Raw genomic sequence first — 25,495 nt, forward strand, 5'->3', positions numbered from 1 at the left:
AAAAAGAAAAAGAAAAAGAAAAAGAAAAAGAAAAAGAAAAAGAACTGCATGAACAATGGCATCCAAGTACTGGAATGGAATGGAATGGAATAGAATAGAATAGAATAGAACAGAATATTCCAGTTGGAAGGGATCTACAATGATCATGTAGTCCAACTGCCTGACCACTTCAGGGCTGAACAAAAGTTAAAGCATGTTGTTAAGGGCATTGTCCAAATGCCTCTTAAACACTGACAGGCTTGGGGCATTGACTACCTCTTTAGGAAGCCTGTTCCAGTGTTTCATCACCCTCTCTGTAAACAAATGCTTCCTAATGTCAAGTCTGAACCTCCCCTGGTGCAGCTTTGAACCATTCCCATGTGTCCTGTCACTGGATACAGGGGAGAAGAGCTCAGCACCTCCCTCTCCAGTTCCCCTCCTCAGGAAGCTGTAGAGAGCAACATGATCGCCCCTTAGCCTCCTTTCTCCAAACTAGACAAGCCCAGTGTCCTCAGGCACTCCTCACAGGACATTCTTTCCAGCCCTTTCACCAGCTTTGCTACCCTACTCTGGACACATTTGAGTACCTTAACATCCTTCTTAAATTTTGGGGCCCAGAACTCATTATCATTATGGCACTCATCTGTATCACAATCCTTCCCTTCAGAAGAATCTACAACTGCAGGATAACCATACTATACATTCGCATTCAATCAGAGTTTAAAGAATAGACTGCCTCTTACTTTGGTGGTGGGTATAATGTCTGACTATGGACAACAGTACCTTTAATTTTGAGATTCATTTTTAGGTAATTTCTGGAAAACGGAAGGCTTTCTATTCATACTTTAATCTCTGTTAAACTGGACTTCTTTTTACCACAGTTATAGGTAGCACCTAGAGCAGGAAAAATTTCTAGCACCGCTATGTTCTAAATATGTAATAACATATCAGATTACTAGAAAACATTCAGGGCATTTTTTTTAAATATTAATTTGGATGTAGTTCATGTTCTAAGTGTAGAAACTGCTTTACAAAAAAAGTTAATTCAGACATGTAGCTGTAGAATTCAAGGCTTTAGTCTTTTAAAAGCTAGACAAAACATAGGAGGCAACATCCTACACATCTGTAGGATGATGAAGTGTTGTTCTTACACTTACAAGGCATTTACTCCAATTTTATCTACTTTTTATTTTACAGACAAGCTCCAAAACTAATTTTTAGATTATTACAAAACCAGACTGCAAATCTCTGTCTGGAATATTAAATGCAGCAAGGGAGGAGGATGAATGAATTCTAAGAGAAGAGTTAGGACTATTTGAGATTGTCTTCATAATATCTTTTTTCACTTTCTACTGCATATTTAGGAAATGAGTCATTTATTTGTTCATATTTTTACTACATTAAGTTTTAATCTTTGAAATTACAAGCATCTATTAAAAGCTTTTGTTTTTAAGTAATTTATATTCCCCACTGTGCCTTCAATTAAAATTTTCTATATTTGGAAACATGCATTTAAATAAAAATGGCAGGTAATGAAATCTTTTGTAAAATACTTACATTAAGAACTTGGTCAGGTCAGTTAAAAATTTTCAATATTATAAAATAAAAACTTTTACTGTGAATATTTTTTCTAGGTTACTCCCTAGAGAGTAATTACCTAGACACAATAGGTAATATAAATCAGCTGAACCTATACAGTGTTATTAGATAAAACACGATAATTAAGTGTTATACATTTGCTGATTAAACTATTTGTTTAAATTCTATTTGAATCCAGCAGCCTATTACTGGGGTAGGAACAACACTATTGTATTGCATTTATTAATGGCTTAGATAAATATAAATAATTCATGAAGTCATATTCCTGGAGAAGATATGAAGTAGCAGATCATAAATTATGGCCTGAAACCCTTTTTTTCTGCAGTGAAATCTGTAATTTAAGTGAGTGGAGTGTGAAATACTCTTTCTAGATTCTATGCCTGATGAAATTGTATGAATATTACTGTCTTCAAAATGTGCGTACTCCAAACAACATTTTAATTACATGCTACACAGATGACTGAAATTCAAAAAAAGCAAAAAAAAGAAAAAAAAAAAAAAAGAAAGCCAACCCCACTCTTGGCACTGATTTGCCAAAAATAAAAGATTTGAATGCCTAAGTAAAAAAAATATTAAGATAAACTACATTGTGCAAAAGTATATAAATAAATTTCTATATGCAAGTGCTCTGCACATTACATTAGTTGGCCAAATAGACTTTTTGGAAGTCATAGGTGAGTGGGCAAATTTTGAGACGCTTTAAGAACAATGTACTGTGAAAAATACATTTTTTTCTCTAAGAGATAAAATGTTTGTAAACAAAGACATTTTATTTGATATTTCATTAGAATTTACAGAAAAGATAACTTTGCTAAAAATGGCACCTCTGAATCAATAGAACATGAGAGCCTTGAAGTTTTGTTTCATCCTTTGAGCTTAAGTGGGGCCTGCAGCTAATGCATCTCTGCTGGAAGGCTGTTTATTTTATTCATATACTTTTCTTTGTGACATGGAAAGTATAACTTGTTCGTATCACAGTAGCTCACAGCTTTCTACTGTGAATACGTAAATATACACTGTGCAGATATATTTTATGTACTTACATGAATAAATTTTGATACCTGTATCTGTTTTACTATTGCAAGTTATTGCAGCTTTGTATAATGGGTAGTTCTGTAAGACTTAGCTTGGCAATGAAAAGTTGGTAGCTTTATCCACTTGGTATGTTGACCCCAAAATACATTGTTTAATTTCATTCGTATCCTGAGAGTAGTATTTTATCCCCATGTACAGTGAAGAGTATCTATATAGTTGGGGGAGTGCACATTTCTTTTTTTAACAATTTTTAAGTTAACAATTAAATATTAAAGATCCGAGCCTCAAACCCTTTCCAGCATTTTTCAGAGTATCTTGATAGTCCATCAGTGTGGAAAGATCAGGGATAGAAATGATGATATACTGTAGTAGGAAAAGTCATAGTTTGATCACAACAAGTGAAAAGTAAGTCAAAAACTAGCAAAAGTGAAGAAAGTCATGTAACAGATTCAGCTCACTATGTTTTGCAACTGAGATATTATTAATATTAATAGCACAATTTATTTTCTTGTAATAACTGCACAGGAAGAAAGGATTAAAAAAATGTGTATTTCACCTTTTTCTCAAACTGTTTTTTACCTCACCATTATCAGATATTATAGGAACATCGCTGCTATACAGCTAAAGCCCCCTCTTAATCTAATTCTGTAACTTTCCATGGCTCAACAGTCACAGAGAAACAGTACAGAAATTACAAGCTCTAATTTCTTATATGCATCATATCTCTCAAACACCACTTTCTATTTTGTATTTCTTAAGAGTTAGAAGAAATACATGCAAATTTTTAGGATTACTTACACCTACAATTTCTCTTGTTCAAAATGTCAAAGGCGTTACTTTGCATGTATCTCCACACATGCAGAGTTTGTCTGGCATATACAGGATAGTCTTGAGTTGCCACATAAGTGCAGATCATCTGAAAGGTGCATGCTCAGTAGATCTGCTCATATGGAATGGGTTTGACATATACACTTGTCAGCCATTTATGTACTCCAGGTTCAACATAGAAGCAACTGGCAATTCAGTAGAAAATCTGCCCAAGCCAGATGGAAGGTAGCCTGCTGTCTAACATGCTGAAGAGAAACAGGAATTTGGAAAAGAAATAAGAACCTGAAACTACCCTGGAGAGATGAAGATTTGCTTTTTTCCAAGAGATGATTTCAAATATGTTTCTTCCAATAGGAGAGTAAAAAGTAAAAAAAAAAAAGTGAAAAGTAGCTTTGCAGACCATTAAGGCCTTAATATAGAGTACATAGAAGGTAAATTTCTAATATTTCATGTAGTTCACTTCACATTAACAATAATGTTAATAAATACTCATTATGGAAAATAGCATTTGTCACATAATATTACTGTGTTTTACAGTTTGTTGACCATAGGGAAGTTATATTAACTGTGTTTCAGTAGGGCATGAAATGTATATTGCTGGATAGATCAGTTTTTCTTGGAAAAAAGTTACAATTTATGTTTGATAAGAAGACCATAAGCATGTGGAAGTACCATAAACATTTAGGAATCCTTTGCAATGGTAAATTTATCTCAACTGGGATCTATTCAATAACAAAGCCAATTTTAAACACCTTTATCATGCATGATGAAGAAATGGGACATTTAAAACTACTGGAGGTGATAAGTAACACTTTAGAGGATCTATCATTAAAAGAAGAACTTATTCTGCATACCCAAAGGGTTTGTTCTCTCTCTCCCCCCTCACCCCACTTCGTTCGTTTGTGGCTTTTCTCTCTTTCTCTCTCTTTCTCTTTCACTTTCTTCTTCCCTCCCTCCCTCCCCTCCTCCTCCGTTGAATACCAACCTTGGATGATGAGGTGTATGCCCACACAAAGCCAAATTCCAACCACTAAAAGAAATATATATGTGTTTCTAATAGATAATAGTACATGATACATATTCATATATTTATTATTAGGAATAAACTATACAGCATGCTTCAAGCTTTATGCATGTTAACAAAAGTTTTCCTATCTACCAGATTCATTGATGAAGAACATAGGACTGGCAAAATAGTGCCTCCTAATAGGACATGCCAGAATAAAGCCAATACAAAACCCTGGCATGTGAAGCTTCAAACTGGAAGAAAAAAAACCAAATGTGCTCTAGCAAAGCAAGTGTTACACTCTTGGTTACAAAGCTATAAACAAAGTTGCAAAGACGGAAAATAAAACAAAACAAACACAACCCCGGTTACAAATAGGTTGTCCCTTATCTGCTCTGAAGTATCAGTTGCTGTCAAACATCTTACCCAGGTCTGTTGTTCTCTTTTCATTATAAGTGAAGTTTTTCTAGCCTAGCACCAGAGGTGGCTGACTGAAAATGAATTCAAGTATATACAAGACTGTTACCTTAATTTATAAACATGTATCATGAGAATCGTTCATTGTACATATAACTTACCAAATTCACTATCTCTAGTTTATTTTTCAGTGCTGCAGGTGTCATATATGACATATTAAATAAAGCTAACAAGAAAGATATCATACAGAATGCTACCTTGCACCTATTCCAAACATTGGTGTATTTTGTTGATTTTAAATCTGTACACTGATCCTAATTTGTACCAAAAGTACATTGTTTCCAATTTCCTTCATCAAGGCTACATTTCAGCAATCTAAACTTTGTTTACTTCACTAATGCTTTTAGAAGGGTTGAAATAATCATGTAAACTCAGATTTTGCTTCTTCAGTGTGTTTGGAGGGAGTTGATACCTGTACACTGCCTGATCTGCTGTTTTTTTCTCCTCATCTTGTGCAACTTTCTTTCTGTGAATTTAAAACTTTCACATCGTGAGCAAAGAGCTTTTACTGTAGTACTCTAAGCTGGTGCTATATTTGGGTGGTTGCATTTTCCAAGTGATTATCCTATCATAAACTATTCTGATAGCACATTTTTCTGTTAGGAAAGCTTTTAGCTCTTCTGCTTGTAGCTACTTAGACTCAAGCAAATTATGTTCTCACTAACTATTATTCTATTAGCCTTCAAAAGGAACAAGATTTGTTGCACCTACTTCCTTTGATGCTGTTCTCCAAAAGTAACCATATCCATTCTACTGTATTCAACATAAGGCCTGTAACAAAGGTATTCTACAAATTTAATCTTATGTGCAAATATTTCTGCAACTTCAAGCCACCATTCCAGGAAATAAACTAGATTTTTTTGTAAATTTGGGGAGATGACATTTATATCTTTCAGATACCATGCCTCTAATACATATAGTTCTGTATTACTCTGCTCAGAGCTGTGTTGCTTCCCAAATAGGCACAAGCAGTAACATGTGCTTTGTTTCTGAAACCATTACACTGTAGTTTTCCAAGCACTTGACAACTTACTCTTAGTATTATTAACTCTGAAAAGATATTACTCAATTGCGTGTCTATAAACTTCTTCCATAATCATTAAATAATGATGAAATCTACTTCTGTAGATTTAACCATGTCATGAGTTCTTTTAAAGACTCCAGAATTGTTTTTTCCTGTAGAAATGAGATTAGCTATAATGCATGAGTTTATTTTGTACTATCTACTGCTCTGTAGGATTTTTTAGCTTCAATAAAGCAATATATTTAACAAATACTATTCTGACAGGCACTATGGATATACTTCTTCATAAGGTTTCCTTTCAAATGTATGTGTGAATTATGCATTATTTTAGTGGAGGCTACCCAATCTCTTTCCTCTGAGACTGTGTGGTTAATACACAGGATTCAAAACTTTTATAAATGTTAGTTCTCTGGATAGCACTTTATAGATACTGCCCAAACACAGGATTAATCTCCTATTCTTAGCTGTTCTGGGAAAGCTCCAGATGCTGTTTTATTGTACCTTCATTTCTTTTGTGAAAACCTTACTTTACATCTTATTTTAGGTTCTGTTGTATTTCCTCTTATGAAGACCTCATCTTTTTTTCAGATCTTACTTCAGCCTCTTTTGCGAAGATTAACATTGTTTTGACTCTTGTTTTACCTCCTTTGGTGATCTCTGATTCCTGCAGGTATGTTCTTTATTTGTTTCGTCTTGATTCAAGACAATTGTCAGCTCACAGATCCCCTTGTACAACACTATTATTTCTCTTGACACAGATAATTTGTTATTACTTGGAATCTTGCAGATGAATAAGAGATGAATATAGTCTTTGATATGATTCAAAGTTAATGAAGAAATAGTGCATGCATAGTGCCTGTTCTCCCCAAATCAGGTAGGGGACAAAGACCAAAAGACAGTTTACTTACTTGCTTCCTTTCCTCTTTACATCCAATACTTCTTCCTCTAAACTTTAACTCTAGAAGTCTGTTTCTGGCTTTATCATTGCTTTTCATCTGTTTTCTCTGGTGTTTATGCTGCTTCTTTGATTTACACATAATCAAAATAACTTGTAAAATAGCCTGGTCTCTCTGATTCCTATCACTTTTGTACTTCCATGGGCACTTAGATCTCTGGGGCATGCTTCAGATGCTTCACAAGTTTGCGTGCAGCTTATTCAAGGATTTTAAACTATCACTAAGATTTAATTTTCCCCATAATAAACCTAAATGGAAGATGGTTTTCATCCTCAAGATAAAAAAACGTTTATATATCAGAAAATACAAGATGCCAAAAAGAGTAGCAGGACTGAAGTCCAGTCCTTTCTGGCACTTATATATCTACAGAACATATTCAGCAATATAAGAAGCCACAATAGAATAGGGTGGAAAAATTGGTATATGGATTAAAACTAGATTCTTAACAACTAACTGTTCAAAGACAGAATGAATAGAATCGTCATTTCTGCAGATGTCCATTTCATAGAGAATTACTGAAATCGTGAAAATTATAAAGATGTTCTTAAAGTTGGAGTAAATATCTACAACATATAGGGAAACCTGTGTTTGATAATACTAGACACCTCTTTATCCAAGATGTTCCAGTAAAGTTTATTTCTTAACTTTCCTTACCATGTGCTTGATTTAAAGTTCTGGACACAACTTTCCCCATACAATGATTTAGTGTATACTGTTAACACAGATAAAATCAGTACCAAATGTAAGACCTATTTGAGAAAAACATAAAACATATTCACATCAATCACAAAATCATAAATTCTTCTTAAAAATAAGGTTAAAATAAATATTGGCCTTGCAAAGAAGTCAGCAGAACGATCTTACAGTATTAAGTAGGATCATTGTGCAGTACTGAGAGAGTCTTTGTGTCACACTATTTTTCATTCCCATCTATTCTGAAATCTAAAGCCAGATCCTCAGCTCATGTCTTTCAAAAATCACTGCAGCCAATGGGAACTCAGCACCCCAGTGCTTGCTGAATCCCATCCTGTGGATTCTAGCAGCCAAACCAATGTCTGTAGTTCTAATCTTGCAACTAAAGTTTTGTACCTAGTCAAGAACATCTGACCTGGAAAATATTTACAGGATTGGTATTGCTCTGCAAAACCCTATTCCACAAGGTAAATTCAGTATTTCTTTTGTCTGTGGATTATACATGGCATGTTACGGAATCTTTCCTCTTCTTTTAAGAATCTCAAGGATTAACTTTCTCAGTACAGAAGCATTATCCCCATTTGCTTCTGCAAGCATTGTACTACTAGCACCTCATTCTCTAAAGAGAGACATCAACATTTTTTAAATATTTTTTTAATAAAAGAAAGTGCTGTGAAAAGTACTTGTTGTTGTTGTTGTTGAACATATGGAAGGCATCATGTAAGAGAAATGTATCATATGAAAATGTCCAATTTTTTATAAAGTAACTATTTTTTTCTGTTTAGAAAATTCAATTAAATCCATAAATGTTGATAAAATATGTAATATTTTTCCCAGGTGGGAAAAAGAAAATGAGAAAATATGTTAACAATGTAGAGAAAGCAACAGTGTATTGGAGCTTTTCTGTGCTACTGCAGCAACTAAGATTAATGAACAGAGAACAAATGGTTGACATATCACCTACCCATGGGAGTTCCAACGCCGTAACCTTTTGAGTCTATCAGGCCTCCAATCTGTGTTAGGTTACAGTTCCGCTGTGTGACAAACTCAATGGTTGTCGACTCCATTAAAAATGCATAATCAGAGGTAAGCACACGCTGGATACCTTCTTCGTTACTTTTGACAAGTACTGACTGCCTCCTGCTACTCATGAAGGCCCACATCTTGTCGTAAGTGGAGATTTTGGATTTCTGAAAGACAAATATTAGATGCAACATGAATAAGAATAATATGCTTATAAAAGTGAAAGCAAATTCTCAGTTTGCACATTGCTCTCTTATCATATTTTACTACCTGTCGGGTTTTACCAAGGCATTCTTCTAATGGTACCTGTACCTTTCGTCTCATCTGTACCTCTCATCTTGTCTGCTTAAAACAAAACACCTGTACAGATTCTCAAGAAAATGCGCATTGTTGTTTATCTGTTTTTTATTGTTTATATGTTTTTATGTAGGATGAAGGCCTACAAGTATTTGAAGTCAGTGGAAAACTATTAAGTATTTCACTGTAGCCAAGTTCTTCAACAATGTTGGTGAGTGTTATAGGAGAATCTGTGGATTTTGCAATATTTGAAATTTTCACTCTTATTTCAATCACTCAGCTAGTCCTGAGCAATTCTGAAAACCTAATGCACAGTGTGGCAACTTGAAGTACTCAAAGCACTTACAGATGGCAGTATATGGAGAAAACAGTTGTGAGGGAGAGGGCAGCAAACATTTTATCCATGGTACACTGTAAAAATACTGGGAGACAGATTTTAGGTAAGAGATAGTATCACACTCTGGTCACACTAATACTAGCTTGCCATTCAGAAATTGACTACTTAAAGTCCTAGAAATGAATATGTGTTTTCTGCTTTAACATTCCCAGAATGCAAAGAACTGTTGTGATAGAAAGAGAGAGACAGTAGTTTGGGACAAAGGAGCCAATAGTTTGGCACAAAGTGATGCTATGCAACTATAGAGGAGTCGCTTCCTTTCTTTCACCTCAGCTTCTTTAAAAAAAGATATTACCTTCCCTCCTCTTTGTAAAACACAATGCTTAAGAGATCATAACCACTGGATAAATTGAAGGTATTAGAAGTACTGAACATTTTATATTCTATTTGCCCCATCTGTTTAACAATGGGGAAAGATGTATCAGAAAATGTTCAGTGATGTTAAATCTTACCTAGTAAATAAAATGCAGAGATACAGCATGAGAACTAGTGTAATCAGACTTTTTAAGGAATCTTTCATCTTTTAATGTCAGCCTTAAACATAACTCTACCATCAGCTCTGGTGGAGATACTAAACAAAGATTGACACTACAAACCTTTCTGAAGTTCAGCTGATTGGCAGCCATAAATTCTGCCCAAGAGGAGAATTAGCAGTGTATGTGGAATAAAAAGGACATTTACTTAGAAAAAAAGATGACTTTATCCCCCTGCTGAGATACAATACAAGAGTTATTTCACTGTGCCTGGAGACTTAGCAAATCAAGCATTTGAACTAGCTCTAGTGTCAATGCTAACAAAACTGAAGACTTTTAGGACTCTGCATGAACACATTGTTATTGTACTGAACGTAGTCTGTGGCTGATGATTGCGAAAGATTTTAGTAACAATGAAAGGGGAAAGCATTTTTCTTCAGAATATACTGTGAATGCATAGAATAGAGAAGACCAAACAGATATGGTCTCTCCTCATAGGGTTTGTTTTGAAAATGAAATAATTCTTGCAAGCATTTAATATTGCATTGTAGCATAACATACTTTAAGCAATGCACATCAGCTCTGTAGGAATATAAATTACTATGTAATACAGAAAGGGTGGAAAATGGATGTTTTTCAATATTAGTAAAATTTTACCAAGAACCTGTATTTAATTCTTTTGTCATACAATCTTTACCCCAGTACACAACCCAAACATTTTAGCCGCTATAAATAATCTGAGCAATATAAAACATTGGCAGAGAAAACAATTTTAGTAAACTGTTAGATACACATTGCTGACGCATGCTGAGTGGAAAAAAAAGAGAAAAAGCCAAATGAGCTATAATAGAAAATAAAGAAAAAATAACCTGTGATACATACGCATTTCTATATTTCTGTTGGGAAAAAAAAAAAAAAAAATTCCAGGATGGAAACATGTTAGCAAGGGGAATGGTTGCTCTCTACTGAAGCATTAGAGCATGTGAAAAAATACAATATCCTCTAAAGGACAGGGTGTTCATATTACAATGACTGATTTCATCAGCTAAGATGAATTCACAGCTACTATTGAAAAGGAAGGAACAAAGGTCACCAACAAAATCAGAGATAGTTCCTGCATAGGATAGCTCGCTTACTGGAGTAATTAAAACACAAAAAAAGTTAAAAAGTCTACACATGATTAGTGAGACTGTAGAAGACAACACAAAACTTAGAATATCAGTGCACATGGCTCACCACTGTGAAGTTAATAAGGGTGATAGAAAGTGCACAGTGATGTCTCAGTTTTCTCCTGTAGGCAGAACACTACAACATCTTTGCACTGCTTTCTGCCACCCCTAAAAGCTAAAAGTCAGAACTGAAATGATGCCAAGGAAAACAGCCCATCTATTTGTGACCTCTAAATTCTAACTAGTGTTTAGAAATTCTTACCAAAAAAGTGTATAGTACAGGTTATGAGATTTGGTTTATGCACAACAGAGAATGTTTTATCTGAAAATAAAAAAACAACATTTGATTCAGGAAAATACAACCACAAATGGTTTTCCTCCGTGTTTGGCAAACTACTCAACAGACTCACGTGACTAAAATCAAGAAGCCAGAACAATCAAAAACATCAGGAGCCCATTTGACATCGAGCTGAAGAGAAAGACACTCCAATATGTACATATTGCTTCCTGTGGTTATGACTGTGTCATTCATACTGATAGAAGCAGATGCTGCAATTTATATTATGTTTCCATCTTCTTTCACTGTGTGCAAATCAATCTGGTTAATCAACTTATATACTCCATCAATTAAGTGTACTATTTTATCTGGGTTAGTTCACCAGATTGTTTCATCTAACTGGAAATCACTGTCTGGAAATTCAACCTAACTTGAAATCAACCGGAAATGATGTCTGTATAAGATAACTTGTGGTGACATGATTTATCATGCTTGTGTTCCCTCAGTAATGCTGAAGACAATGTAGAGTAATAAGAAAGCTGCCTATGCTTTGCAACATTTGAATTTCCCTGGAATAAAAAAAGAGAACTAACTAACAGGAAAGATGGAAATGAAAAGGTTAAGCAAATCAAGAAACTCGTCTACCTGGTGCATAAAATGGTAGCTCTCACAATGACATTCAGAGGGTACTGTCAGTGACATACTCAGTGTTCATAAATCAAAGATCATTGGAAGATAATGGCATGTCAGGGATCACAAAAGGAAGCATGGCAAAGGCTCTAAGTTAGTCTAATGCCATGTACAAATGTGAGGCTGGAAACAGAAGGAATCATCGTTAGTAATGTGTTACTGCTCTATCCTGAAGCACTGGCTAGGAAAGACAAGTATCTGAGTGGTGAGACTCTGGACCACAAGGTTAGAAATAAATCAGGATGTTGAATGAATGCCAGAATAAACAAGGATCAAAGGACAGGGAAGCAGACCTCATGATACAGGTCAAGACTGGATAAATGCACAGCAAAAATGTGTCAGGCAAACTCTGACATTTTTCTACAAAGGAAAAATTACAGATCCATTAATGGAGATTTTTATTTTAATGATAGCATCCAACTTCTTTCCTGGCTTTTAAAGCATTTGTGTGTCACAGACAATGCCACAGCTTTGCTTTCACCCATGCAATATTTAAACTCAAAAGAGGCTGTAGTAACAAAGGAAAGATTAAGGGTAATTAAGATTAAATTTTGAGAAAAAAAAAGGTAAAAAAAAAGTTAGAAGCCCAGTTCTTATATATTTTATGAAAGCACTCTCTGCCACATAAGAATTAAACCATGACAATCTTTATGTCAAAAAAAACCCCACAGACTCCCAGTCCTACTACACTAGTTTTCATTTATGACACTGCCTATAACAGCTATGTGACTTTTGTTTTTTCTGAGCATCACATTCTTCGTGGACACAGGCCACTTTTCTTAAAGTTGCTTGATTCATGGATTTTTTTAAGGCCAAAGGAACAACTATGCACATTTATTCTGACCTTCTGTAATACACAAACTATGAAATGTCACTTCTGAATTACTTCACTAAGGTCATCACTTATGTGTTTACACTGACAAAAAGAATGACGTATGAAAAATGCATTCATAAAGACCCATCTATATGAGCCTTACTTAGCAAGGTGCCCAAAATGGTCTGTCACAACATCCTTTATGGCAAGCTGGTAGGATATGGACTGAACAGATGGAGCACCTACAGGTGGAGAACTGGCTGAGATGTTGATCTTGAAAGGTGGTAGTTAATAGCTCAAGGCCAGATTGGCATTTTGTCATGAGTGGAGTGCCTCAGGGGTCGGTCCTAGACCTGATACTATTCAATAACTTTATAAACAGTTTGGAAAACGGTATTGAAAGCACCTTCACCAAGTTTGTGAATGACACCAAACAGGGAGGAGACGTAGGTACGCTGGAAGAAAGAGCTACCATGCAGACAGGCCTCAAGAGGCTGGAAAATTAGTATAACAGGAATTGCATGAGTTTAACAAAGATAAATGCAAAGTCTGTCCTGGGAGAAAGTAATCCCAAGCATCCATACTGGCTGGGAATTGACTGGCAGGAGTGTATCTTGGCTGAAAAGGACTTACAGATCCAAGAGGACAGCAAGCTGAACATAAATAAGCACCCCATCCTTGTAGCAGGAAAGGAAACTGCAGGCCGTATCAGCAAGACTATAGCCAACGGAAGAAGGGATGTGATTAATCCACTATACTTGGCACGTGTCAAGCCACACCAGGAACGCTGTGTCCAGTTTTGGTCCTCCAAGTTCAAGAGAGATGTTAAAATTGGAGATTTTCCACCAAGGTGATCAGAGGGTTAGAGATCTTAACTTACAAAGAAAGATTGATGGAAATGGTTTTGTTCAACCTAGAATGGAAGGCTTACACAGAATCTAATCATGTTCTTCCATTACCTAAAGAGAAGGTTAGAGAGAAGTTGAAGGTACTTTCTTCATTAGGATGCATGGCAACAGGATAAGAGGCAATGGCCCAAGCTGCTGAAGAATTTCCATTCTGTGTGGATCTAAGAAAAAAATTTTCACCATGAGAACAACTAAGCATTGGAACAGGTAGCCCAGAGAAGTAGTGGAATCAGGTCACTGGAAATATTTGAGACAGCTTAACACAGCCCCAAATAAGTTAATCTTATTAGAAAGATTTAAGAAAGATTCTTAAGAAAGATTTAAGATTAGAAAGATTGAAAGCCTTGCTTTCAATTAGGAAAACAGATGTCCTCCAACAAGAGAAAGAGATCTCTAGACGTCCTTTCCAAAGTTGAGTTTTCATTGATTTCTATGATTCTTTATAAGTATGAAGTTACATACAATAATAAGTGTTTCTGGAGACTCTTCAAATTTTGACATTGGGCAATTTCAAGAAAACAAAACAAAACAAAACATATCATTTCCTGTTTGGGGGAAAAAACAAAACAAAACAAACAAAACAAACCCAAAAAACATTGGGAACTTATGTAGTTTATACATCAAGCCAAAGGCAAGCTCATTATTAGCCAGGGAAATATGTATTTTCCTGTCTTTTTCGCCCTTCAGTCCTTTGAAACTTAAGTAGACTCATCCCAATTGTTTCATACATGACCCCTTGGAAACCCTGAACACCAGTATGGAAATTCAAGCTGAACTGTTCATATAATACATTTACTTTATTCATTCCTTATTCATTTTTTTAAGTTTGACATTTTGTGTTGACACATGCCCTAAATCTACATAGCTGTGAAATAAGCTAGAAAATGCATTTCTGATGTTCTTAATAACAGCAAAAGCAGTAATGTATCTCAAGATATTTTTCTAAACATAAGAAGGCTACATGTCAAATTTAGGTGAAGCAAACATTGTAGATGATCCTCTTATGGCTCATAGCCATTCTAACACATTTGGGGTATGTCTCCAGAATTTTAGGCCACAGAGGATTACTACCATTAATAGAGAGATAAACAAAGTTAATTAATTGAATACATTTCAAATCATAGTATGGCAAGCTTAAAGCTGAGGGAACAAACCAACAGCCTAAGGTAAAGAATGTTTTAGGAATTCTTTAATTGTCCTTATAATAAGCATTATAAATACAGGGAAATTCAAAGATAAGACTATCTGAAAGATAGCTTGCATAAATGAAAATAAATTGTAAATAAACATAAATAGCCTGCTGGCTTTCCTGAACTGTCACCAAATGGAAATTTGTAACGGCTGATTGCTACTGTTCAAACATCTATCAATGACCGATGATGTGTTTGTTCTGTTGTGCATATTTTGTTCTTTCTTCTTTCTGTAATTTATATCTGTATACACCGATCTACTTCTCCCAGTTCTTAATATGAATGTGAATTCTTTGGAATAGGTACTGTTTTCTCTAAACTGCTCAATGTTTCTGAAGTGGACAACAATGATCCATTATTGGGACTTCTGAGCTAAACAGCAATATATGCAAATGAAGATAAATATCAGAATCAGCTACAGGAATCAGAATGGAATATATCAGATCTTATTCATTTTTTAGCTTTACACAGTACCACTACACGTCCTGGTTCCAGATACTTGGTTTTAAATAATCCATTTCAGTTTGTTTTAATGAGTGAAATAATTTCTAGTTTCCAGTAAGCCTTAGCTAATTCTACACTCCAAACGTAAGTGCTGGTTTTTGAGGCAGCAGAAGCAGTGTATTTACCAATTTTGACATAGCTGAGCACATTATGTGTAAAACGCAATTTGGTCTTAATTGCATATCCACACCTGATGCCTCCATAATATAATATGATGCCATAGACATTCCAAACTCTGCATTCACATAAGTGTAGCGCACAGTTTTGAATCATTGCTATAGGCTAAGGCATAGCTTTTACAGAGCACCGTGCTAATCACTAGCATCTTAAGTATACTGAAAATATTATACATTCCCCTACCTGTGCTGGACAGCAGACCAGATTTAAATCGGCTTAGCTGTCCCCTATCACCCAACAGACAGACTGTGTTAATTCAAGTGAACTTCTGAGTATCATCTGATTTTCTGACCAGATTAGCAACTAGTTATTAAAATGACCTTTGTAGTACTGTATTTTCTTCGTTGTCTCCTAGAACCATGAGACTGGCTTTTTCTCAGTCATCAAAGAAAAGTGAAAAAGTCACTCTCCTTTTTATCAGACTGGTCTCTTTGACTCTGACCCTCTGACCTCAGGGCGTTCCTTCTCCCCCCCGCCCCTTTCTTTTTTTCTCCCTATTTTTTCAGAACTGCTGAGGCCTGAAAACCCCTAAGTGAACCAGCCGATTTAGATTTTGTTGTGTCAGCATAAAAACAATAAAACCAATGCATACAGCGTTCTCTCCTCCATAACAGCAGTTTTCATGGTCCATAGAGCATAAATGAAAAAAGGTAGGAAAGGTGTTTCTGCCAAGTATAGAGCTACAAGGGATGAAAAATGCAGTGTTCAGAGAAAGACATTTTTACTCTTGCCTTCATTGTGCTGACTTTTTGTTTTAAAAACCAAAGATTTTGAACAAACATTAAATATTTAAAGTAAATTATGGTTAAAAAACCCTAAACCTTAATGTTATTGAAATAGGTTTTCACTATCAGCTTTGACCTGGAAATAAGTAAGGATTTTATACCTCAAAAATCACTAATGGATTTCAGAAAACTTCCTTGCCTTTTATACCAGAATGATTTATAGTCCTCTACTGAATTGTAACTAACACCACAATGGTTCTTTTTGTAAAACACTGTGGGAGATGACAAGTGTGATATTTCTCACACTTACGTAAGTTTCTTCCTTTATAAGAAGGAATAAGACATTAAGCAAATTTAATCTGTTTTTAAAGCAGATCTTATATTCTGCATGTTCTGTAAAGATAAATCCACTTCTGCTCACTCTGCCTGTTCTCAGATACAAACTGCAGTACAAAACTCCACACTTTGTTTGCGCTGTATCTGGAAGCAATCTCCTCTTCCAAAAGCAGTGAGTGCATAGTTTTGTCATTGGAACTGAGCATGAAGTTCTTAAACACTACTTTAAATATTTACCTCTAATAGAGTAAGAATTCATCACAACGCTATGATTTTAACAATTGTATTCTCACAGCATCTACACTGGCATGGAAGATGTTTGTGCAATGTTCAAAGCAAAATTAATATGCACTATACTCAAAACACTCTGTTGCTGTTGTGATTTGAAAGAAACTCATCAGGCAGCATTAGAAATCAAACTCATAGCATTCAAGATCTCTTTGAATGAGGAGAAGGGATAGAAAGCCCACTAACTATTGTTTGCTAATTTGTTGCACAAAACAGTTAGGAATAAGTATTGTTTAGTTATCTTCAGAGATTTCAAAAACTTAATGGAAGTTCCATTGTCACTTTTTTTTTTTCTTTCGGCATCTGTCAAGCAGCAGCATTAGCATTAGTTATTGCGTGTAATGATAGTCATCAAAATCAGTCTAGTGGCACAGACAGACTGGTGGGTCTTTTCCCCCATTAAATTCCCCCATCAATTCTCTTGCCAGACCTAACAAAACTCTGAACATCCAAAATAGTCGATAATTTCAAGTATTTCTTTACAAAATAGCTCATGTGAAATATTTGCCAGCTATAGACTAGCATAAGCCACCACTGAGATATTCTGCAGTGGGATTTGGATTTAGCATTCAGTACTTTTTTATTATAGTAAGTAAATTACCAACAACACTGGACCATATGTGCTAGCTAAGAACAGCTGAGTCTTTCTCTGTACTCATCTGACCTTAGTCACTAGAAAATTGGAGTTAATTCAGGCAAACAGGATTGATGCCATATGTGGTTCATATCAAAGGTATAGAGGAGTGGCAGGATACTGATCAGAAGAACTGTTTTTTTGTTAGCAAATCTGTCAGGTCTTGGAATAATTCTGGCAGTTTTATCTTGAAACACCTGTAGTCTCCTAAACAACATACTTGAGAAGATAAGCAACATAACACTTAAGGAGCTGCTTTCCTCCAACAATGGAGAGGTTAAAAAAAAATTAAAAGATATGGGATGAAATGCTACAGTAAAAGACACAGGAACTTTTCAACCAAACTGGTTGCTGAAGAATACATCACGGAGAATTCATCTACATGCATAGATGAACTTACGTGTGTTCGATTAGTGATCTGTACAGAAAATAAGAGCAATAGCAGAGTTATAAGATGTAGTTTTGAGTAGTTTTTTAGCACTGATACATAGAGTCCCCACCCAACTTTTCAGAAGTTGATGGGGAAAATTGCAGTACTGACAAAATTGTATAACACATCAAAAGTTAGAGTGAGATATAATTCATGTGTTTATTTGCATACTGCAATTTGGACATCTGTAATAGGTGAGTACAGGCAGTGTAAACACAGCTGGTAAAGTAGTTTAACAGAGAAAGGGATATAGTATAGCTTCTGAAGACTAAGGAAGTTCTACAAAGGCTCTGCTTTATTTATAATTTGGAACAGCCAGAACAGCAAGTGTATGGCAGAACAGAGGGGAAAGGATTCTCTTTCCAGCATTATTAACTGGTGTATTCCAATTTTGTCAGAGGGATGTGCTCAAAATTAGCGGGAATAAAGTAATTGAAATTTCCAAGGAAAGAACAAGGAAGGGAAAGTTCATCACCAGTTTATCAGTTTGACCATTCAGTGACTTAAATCAGTCACGTTAGTGTTTTCTGTTAAATAATACACCAAAACGTAGCCAAAGACTATTCTAAGATTTCTCAGGCTAATTCTGTGCCAACTACTTACTTTATTATTACTTATTACAAAGTAATAGACAATTGAATGGTGCAGAACCATTCTTGGGAAAAAAAAAAAGAAAAAGACTATTTTGAGTAAGATTATTGTGTGTGGTCTTCTGAAACTACGGAATCTCAAATTCCAATATTTTATATATTTTTGCAGAGGAAAAGTAAAAGCAAAATCAATGAAAAACTAATGCACTATATTTCCACTACCTTATATCAGCTGCAGAAACTTGTGCTGTTTGAAATCTACCTACAAAAACATACAGTTTGCAGTTTCAGTAGAACCTTGGCTATTATATCTTCTTCAGGAACGGGTTAGATTGAACTTTAAATTGCAAAAGTAATTTTAATTTTGAGCACATTAATTTGTTCCTACAGTATCTGTAGGAACAGATACTTATTTCTGTGACAACAGTGAAGTGGTCTATCAGATCTGCACTGGGAAGTGTCCATCATATGGTATGGCCTGAGCATTGCAGCCTGAAAATTATGCGTGTTCTATTACTGCTAGTTGCCCTGAATTCTTGAAAAGACCAAGGTGAAAAGTACTGTAAACTCTTATTTCTTCCCATTTTCAGCATTTTCTGCGTGCCCTTATGATGCAAACATAAGTCCAACTGTAGTCTTATTAAACACCATCTTCAATGACAGAAATCAGAGTTAAAATGATACTAACATTGAGCCATATCAGCCACAACAAGGAAATAAGAAGTTAGGCTGATGTGACCCTCCCTCAATCCTTACCTTTTTCTTTTTTGCTACATAAGCAAATATGGCGGGTACACATCCACTTGACAGATAATGTGAAACTTCAGTGATAAACTAAACACAGTGAATTCAGAGATCATTTAAGTCTCTCAGTAGTACACAGATCAAATTTCTACAAGTCAAACATTCATTACAAAGCTAGTACACTACTCTGATGTTTATTATTTACACAAATATTGTATAAATTAGAAAAGAGGAAGAGAAGGATATAAGTGGTTGTCGTGGTTTAACCCCAGCCGGCAGCTAAGCACCACGCAGCCGCTCGCTCACTGCCCCCCCACCCCTGGGATGGGGGAGAGAATCACGAAAAAAAACTCGTGAGTTGAGATAAAGACAGTTTAATAGGACAGAAAAGAATGAAAAACAATGATAATGATAATAATAATAATATGACAATAGCGATACTAAAAGAATTAAACTATACAAAGTAAGTGGTGCACAATGCAATTGCTCACCACTCGTTGACCGATGCCCAGTTAGTTCCCGAGCCGCGATCCCCCCTCCCAGTTAACTCCCCCCAGTTTATATACTGGGCATGATGTCATATGGTATGGAATAGCTCTTTGGCCAGTTTGGGTCAGCTGTCCTGATGGTGTCCCCTCCCAGCTTCTTGTGCCCCTCCAGCCTTCTTGCTGGCTGGGCACGAGAAGCTGAAAAATCCTTGACTTAGTAGAAACACTACTTAGCAACAACTAAAAACATCGGTGTGTTATCAACATTCTTTTCCTACTAAATCCAAAACACAGCACTATACCAGCTACTAGGAAGAAAATTAACTCTGTCCTAGCCGAAACCAGGACAGTGGTAAGTACTTGCCTTACTTTCCTCAAAAGTTGAAAGTTCTTCAAAGCCTATTCAATACTTTATCTAAACAAAAAAAATCTGATTTCTGTCTTACAGAAAATCTTGGTATGTCAGCAATTGCAGTGTCCTGGTTTCGGCTAGGACAGAGTTAATTTTCTTCCTAGTAGCTGGTATAGTGCTGTGTTTTGGATTTAGTAGGAAAAGAATGTTGATAACACACTGATGTTTTTAGTTGTTGCTAAGTAGTGTTTATACTAAGTCAAGGATTTTTCAGCTTCTCGTGCCCAGCCAGCAAGAAGGCTGGAGGGGCACGAGAAGCTGGGAGGGGACACCATCAGGACAGCTGACCCAAACTGGCCAAAGAGCTATTCCATACCATATGACATCATGCCCAGTATATAAACTGGGGGGAGCTAACTGGGAGGGGGGATCGCGGCTCGGGAACTAACTGGGCATCGGTCAACGAGTGGTGAGCAATTGCATTGTGCACCACTTGCTTTGTATAGTTTAATTCTTTTAGTATCGCTATTGTCATATTATTATTATTATCATTATCATTGTTTTTTCATTCCTTTCTGTCCTATTAAACTGTCTTTATCTCAACTCACGAGGTTTTTTTTCGTGATTCTCTCCCCCATCCCAGGGGTGGGGGGGCAGTGAGCGAGCGGCTGCGTGGTGCTTAGCTGCCGGCTGGGGTTAAACCACGACATGCAGACACACTGAATTACAATGAAAAGTAGAATAGGAAACTGCAAAATCAAGTTTCAAAAAAGCATTACATAATAATGTGTTAGGAACAAAGTAGAGAGAATGACAAGGAAAAAATAGGAGGGCAAAATTCCATATTGATTTCACTTGGCAGAAAAATGGAGACAATAATAAAGATTAAAACTTAACCATGGAAAATTTTTATTTTACAAAATAAGATTTTTTTATAGAGAATTCCTGAGCTGACATAAAAATTTTCTGTGGTACTCAGCAAGATCACACCATGTGAGCTCCAGAAATGCCTTAACGATATTTTAAGCTTTCTAACCAAAAATTTCTACTAATTCCCACAGTAGACTACTTCTATTATTGACTAAAATATTAATTTACATTTATGTATTTATAGTTACACATGGTAAAAGAAATTACATTTTATTACCTAAGAATGTTGGGAGCTGCACAGAATTTTATATCAACAATGAAATGCTTCAAACATGGCTTGAAATAATTACTCTGTGGCATATGACATTTGAGTTCTGAAATACAGTTAAAAGAAGGAACAGATATTTGACATTTATATACTGACGTGCTGTAGTGGAAATCCATGTGCCACCACAGAAATATTGTATGGGCTGGTATGTGACATCATAACTCCTGGAACATTTATTATGTTAATGACTCTATGGTATAATCAGACCTGCTAAGGATTCTAGACATTTCCTCCATGGAACTGCTGGGTGTAGCTGTGCATCATACTGCAGATTCTGCATTTCCCCTGTCAAGCTGTCAGTAAGTTGATCAATTGGACATCAAAAAGTAATTCTGTTATTCATCCAGTAAAACTAATGAGAAACACAATTTCTGATGAAGTTTGAGCATCCATTAAGTTAAATTTAGCTAAATTTATATTAATATCTTTGCTAACCTGCTTACCAAAACAAGCCAAACTCTTCTGGATGCTACCAAATTATTCTGCTGAGCAGTTTTAAATAATAACAACTGGGACTAGAGGGTTTAACTTTATTCCCTATTTTGTTGTTCTAATTAAACTATTTGTGAAAAGTCAGAAATTCCTTTCTAGGGAATTTTACGGAACCTAATTTATGAACAACTATTTTAGAAACCTTCAAGGAATAATAACTAAATATATAGTAAATTACTATAATAAAAGTTAGTATCATTACCTGTGACTGACTTCATGTTCTGCTGTTCATATGTATCACATAAGACTGAAAACAATGGCGACAAAAATAAAGTGAAAGCACAGAAAACGAATAGAATTTATTCTATGTTTTATACCATACCACTTACATTTCTCTAGTTTCCATGTAGTTTGACAAAAATAAACAGTTGCACTGATAGTGCTTGTGGTTGTATTTTGGCACGTTACTGATGCTACTGTCAATGTGTTATTGTGGTTATATCGTTTTAGGTGACCCTTCACTACTCACAGATAGGATTGCAGAGATCACCTATGAATTTGAAAACCATTGTGTTGGGAAATGTGTTGCAGCAACATGACAAACCTGATTTCTCTGCATATTTCAAGAAGAAAAGCAGCAAAAGCAGTGACAGTACAAGCAGCTTCCAATATGACAAAGTGGATGAAACTTTTTTGAGAAGTAAGGGAATAGTTTCATCTCTATTTTGAATATTGGTCATCTGCTGAGGTTGCTTAAAATGGTGCCAGCTAACATAACAGGTTTTTCTAATGAGGACCTGGGTCAGCAGTTGGACTGATACACCACTAGTTCATTTTACAATAAACACCTGCAGATAAGTGATAAACGTTAACTGTCAGCAATAAAATTAACAAAGAAAAATAACCTGCTTCAAGGTGTATAGCTCCATAAACATCTTTTAACTTTAGTCGTAAGACCCTAATCAACTATTGTTGTTTCATTTTAGCAATAGTTAATTTCAGTAGTGTGCATCAACACTATGCATTCAATGACATTTCTCAAATGGGGACAAGTACTATAATCTTACTAATTTGCATTTATATTCTTATAATTTGGTTCTGTTTTATGTTTATCTGACAAAGTTGCACTGAACCTTCCAGGAAGGTGCCAATTTACTGAAGATCTCTGGGAAGAGTATATTCATGTTCATCATGACAGATGTGATAGCATCTGTTGACTAGCACACTCTGTCCATTCAGATCATGGCAATATTTGCCTTAATTCTAGGATTTTTTTTTTTTCTGCAAACATATTCTATAGCTAACTTTATCCTATGAGAATGGATAATAACCAGATATTATGGTATCCCTGACAGTTTTTTGCCTTTAAAACCAAAAAGCTAACTCAGAAATGATTAAGTCTAAAGAAACAGCGAACAAAAAAAAAATATATACAAGCCACAGTCCCATAATCATAGCATTTTCTTTGCTTTATAATTAGTCTCCATTTGATTTTCTCATTCTGAGTAAAATGCAAGAATAAGGAAAATCCCAGTAACTTGCTAATTTGTTCTTCTTATTCCAGGGTTGCATAATCATACAGTATGATTCTTCTGGGTTTGCCTGCTATTAACTATTATCCTAATGGGACTTGTATTTCCTTCACTATTAGGCTCAGAAAAAACTTGAGCAACCTATAAACCATACCCTTAAAACAATTGTCTAGCTTGAGTTAGAGGGCTAAAAATTTGAAATGGTTCATCTTCCATTCCAGAAGGAATATTGCTGACACTGAAGCTGGTAAGGGAAGGGAAAACCAGCTCATTATGTATCATTAATGTGATCACTGCCCCCTTCCTGAATGCTCTTTTGTAGATTTCTTCCAAGCAAGGCCCATTTAAGATGCATTAATTCAAATGGACATAGAACATGCAAGGAAAATAAAACTATAGAGGCTAGTTCCTCTTCTGTGAGAGGATGGCACATATACCATTGTCCTGGATTACCACAGCAATCACAGAATCATAGAATTGTTGAGGTTGGATGGAACCTCTGGAGATCATCTAGCCCAAAATCCTGCTCCAAGCAAAGTCTAGTACATCAGGTTGCCTAGGACATTGTCCAGGGTTTGAATATTTCCAAGGATGGAGACTCCACAGTCCCTCTGGGCAACCTGTTCCAGTGTTTGACCGTCACAGTAAAAACACAGGTTTTTCTTATGTTTAAATGGAATTTCTCATATTTCAATTTGTGCCCACTGCCTCTTCTTCTTTCACTGGATACCACTAAGAGTCTGGCTCCATCTTCTTTACACCTTCCCATCAGGTATTTATCAATCAAAGCCCCCCACCCCCAACCTTTCTTTCTTCCAGGCCAAACAAACCCAGCTCTCTCAGCCTCTCTTCTAATGACAGATGCTCCAATCCTTTAATGCACTTTGTTTCCCTTCCTTAGACTTCCTCCAGTACAATACTGTGTCTCTTGTACTGGGGAGCCCAGAACTGGATGCAGCACTCCAGATTTGTCTCACCAGTGCTAAACAGAGGGGAAAGATCACCTTCCTTGACATGCTGCAATGTTCTGCCTGACACAGCCCAGCTGGTCAGCCTTCCAACCTGTACTAGTACACGGGGTTATGCCTTCCCAGGTGCAGGGTTTTGACATTTTCTTTTGTTGACCTGCATGAGGTTCCTGCCTGCCCATTTCACCAGCCTGTTGAGGTTCCTCCAAATAGCAACACAACCATCTGGTCTATCAACTACTCCTCCCAGTTTTGTATCATCTGTAAACTTGCTCAGGGTCCGCTCTGTCCTACCATCCAGATCATGAATGAATCTGTAAGGGACTCAATATTGACCCTGGGGGCATACTGTTTGTGACTCATCTCCAGCTGGACTTCAAACTGTTCATAACAATCCTTTGAGCCTGGCAGTTCAACTAGTTTTCAGTCCTCCTCACTCTCCACTTATCTGGTCCATACTAGACTAGATAGACACCCTTCACCAAGGGTATAGAAGAACAATTTCTTGTCCTTTCCTTGTGTTGATTTGTCCTCTAAAGTCTAGTACAGGCATTTAAAATAGCCTATAGGAAAAGTCTTCTTATACTACTTATCATAATGCTTTGGAGACAAAGTGAAATTCTGCTACACTGAAGACACATCTTGTTTATATACTCATTTTGCCCACATCTTCAAGTACAAAAAGTAAACATTTGTCTTCATTTATCTCTGTCACTGCACTGTTCTCCTTGCTAGGTGTAATGACTTGGTTTGAGATTCTATTCCTTCTTATTTTAATTCCACCTTTTCTACTGTTTACAGATGTTAGACTGCTAACATTTTGAGAAGACAAAACAGCATCCCTGCTGCCCCCAACATATAAGTAAAAGTCAATCATTGAAAAACTTTCTCTTTTTCTGTAGAAAAGTTACTAAAATCAGTCTTAGGATGCTCAGTTTCTCTGTTTAAAACCAAGTTTTCATAATTCTGCTTGATCATTCACTAGAATTTTCCTTAGCTCTCTTCCTATTGATTAGAAAAAAAATGGTTTATCTCAATATTCCAGTCTTGAGTGCTTGTCTTAAAAAGCTTTACTGAGAATCCATTAAAACTTGCACACTGTGCCTTAGCAATCTGAATCTGATTTTGTGACCTTTATGTCTTGCTTTAAAAATTCTATCTGTTTTAAATCACTAACTTAGTTCATTTTTTTTCCATTTGCCTGCACCAAAATACTCTTTGTTCATCTCAACTCTTTTGACTCTCACTCATGTATAGTATGA

General features: G+C 35.8%; 1 protein-coding gene across 1 annotated transcript in view; it reads right to left on the minus strand.

Annotated features, from left to right (window-relative positions):
* Positions 1-25,495, minus strand: part of GRIK2 (glutamate ionotropic receptor kainate type subunit 2) — a 429,675-nt gene that overhangs the window by 28,905 nt on the left and 375,275 nt on the right. Inside the window, exon 14 of the mRNA XM_050895229.1 lies at positions 8,562-8,787. Coding sequence (XP_050751186.1) covers positions 8,562-8,787 — 226 coding nt within the window. The remainder of the gene's footprint in view (positions 1-8,561; positions 8,788-25,495) is intronic.

This window comes from Gymnogyps californianus, chromosome 3 (assembly GCF_018139145.2).
Source record: "Gymnogyps californianus isolate 813 chromosome 3, ASM1813914v2, whole genome shotgun sequence".
Lineage (NCBI taxonomy): Eukaryota > Metazoa > Chordata > Aves > Accipitriformes > Cathartidae > Gymnogyps > Gymnogyps californianus.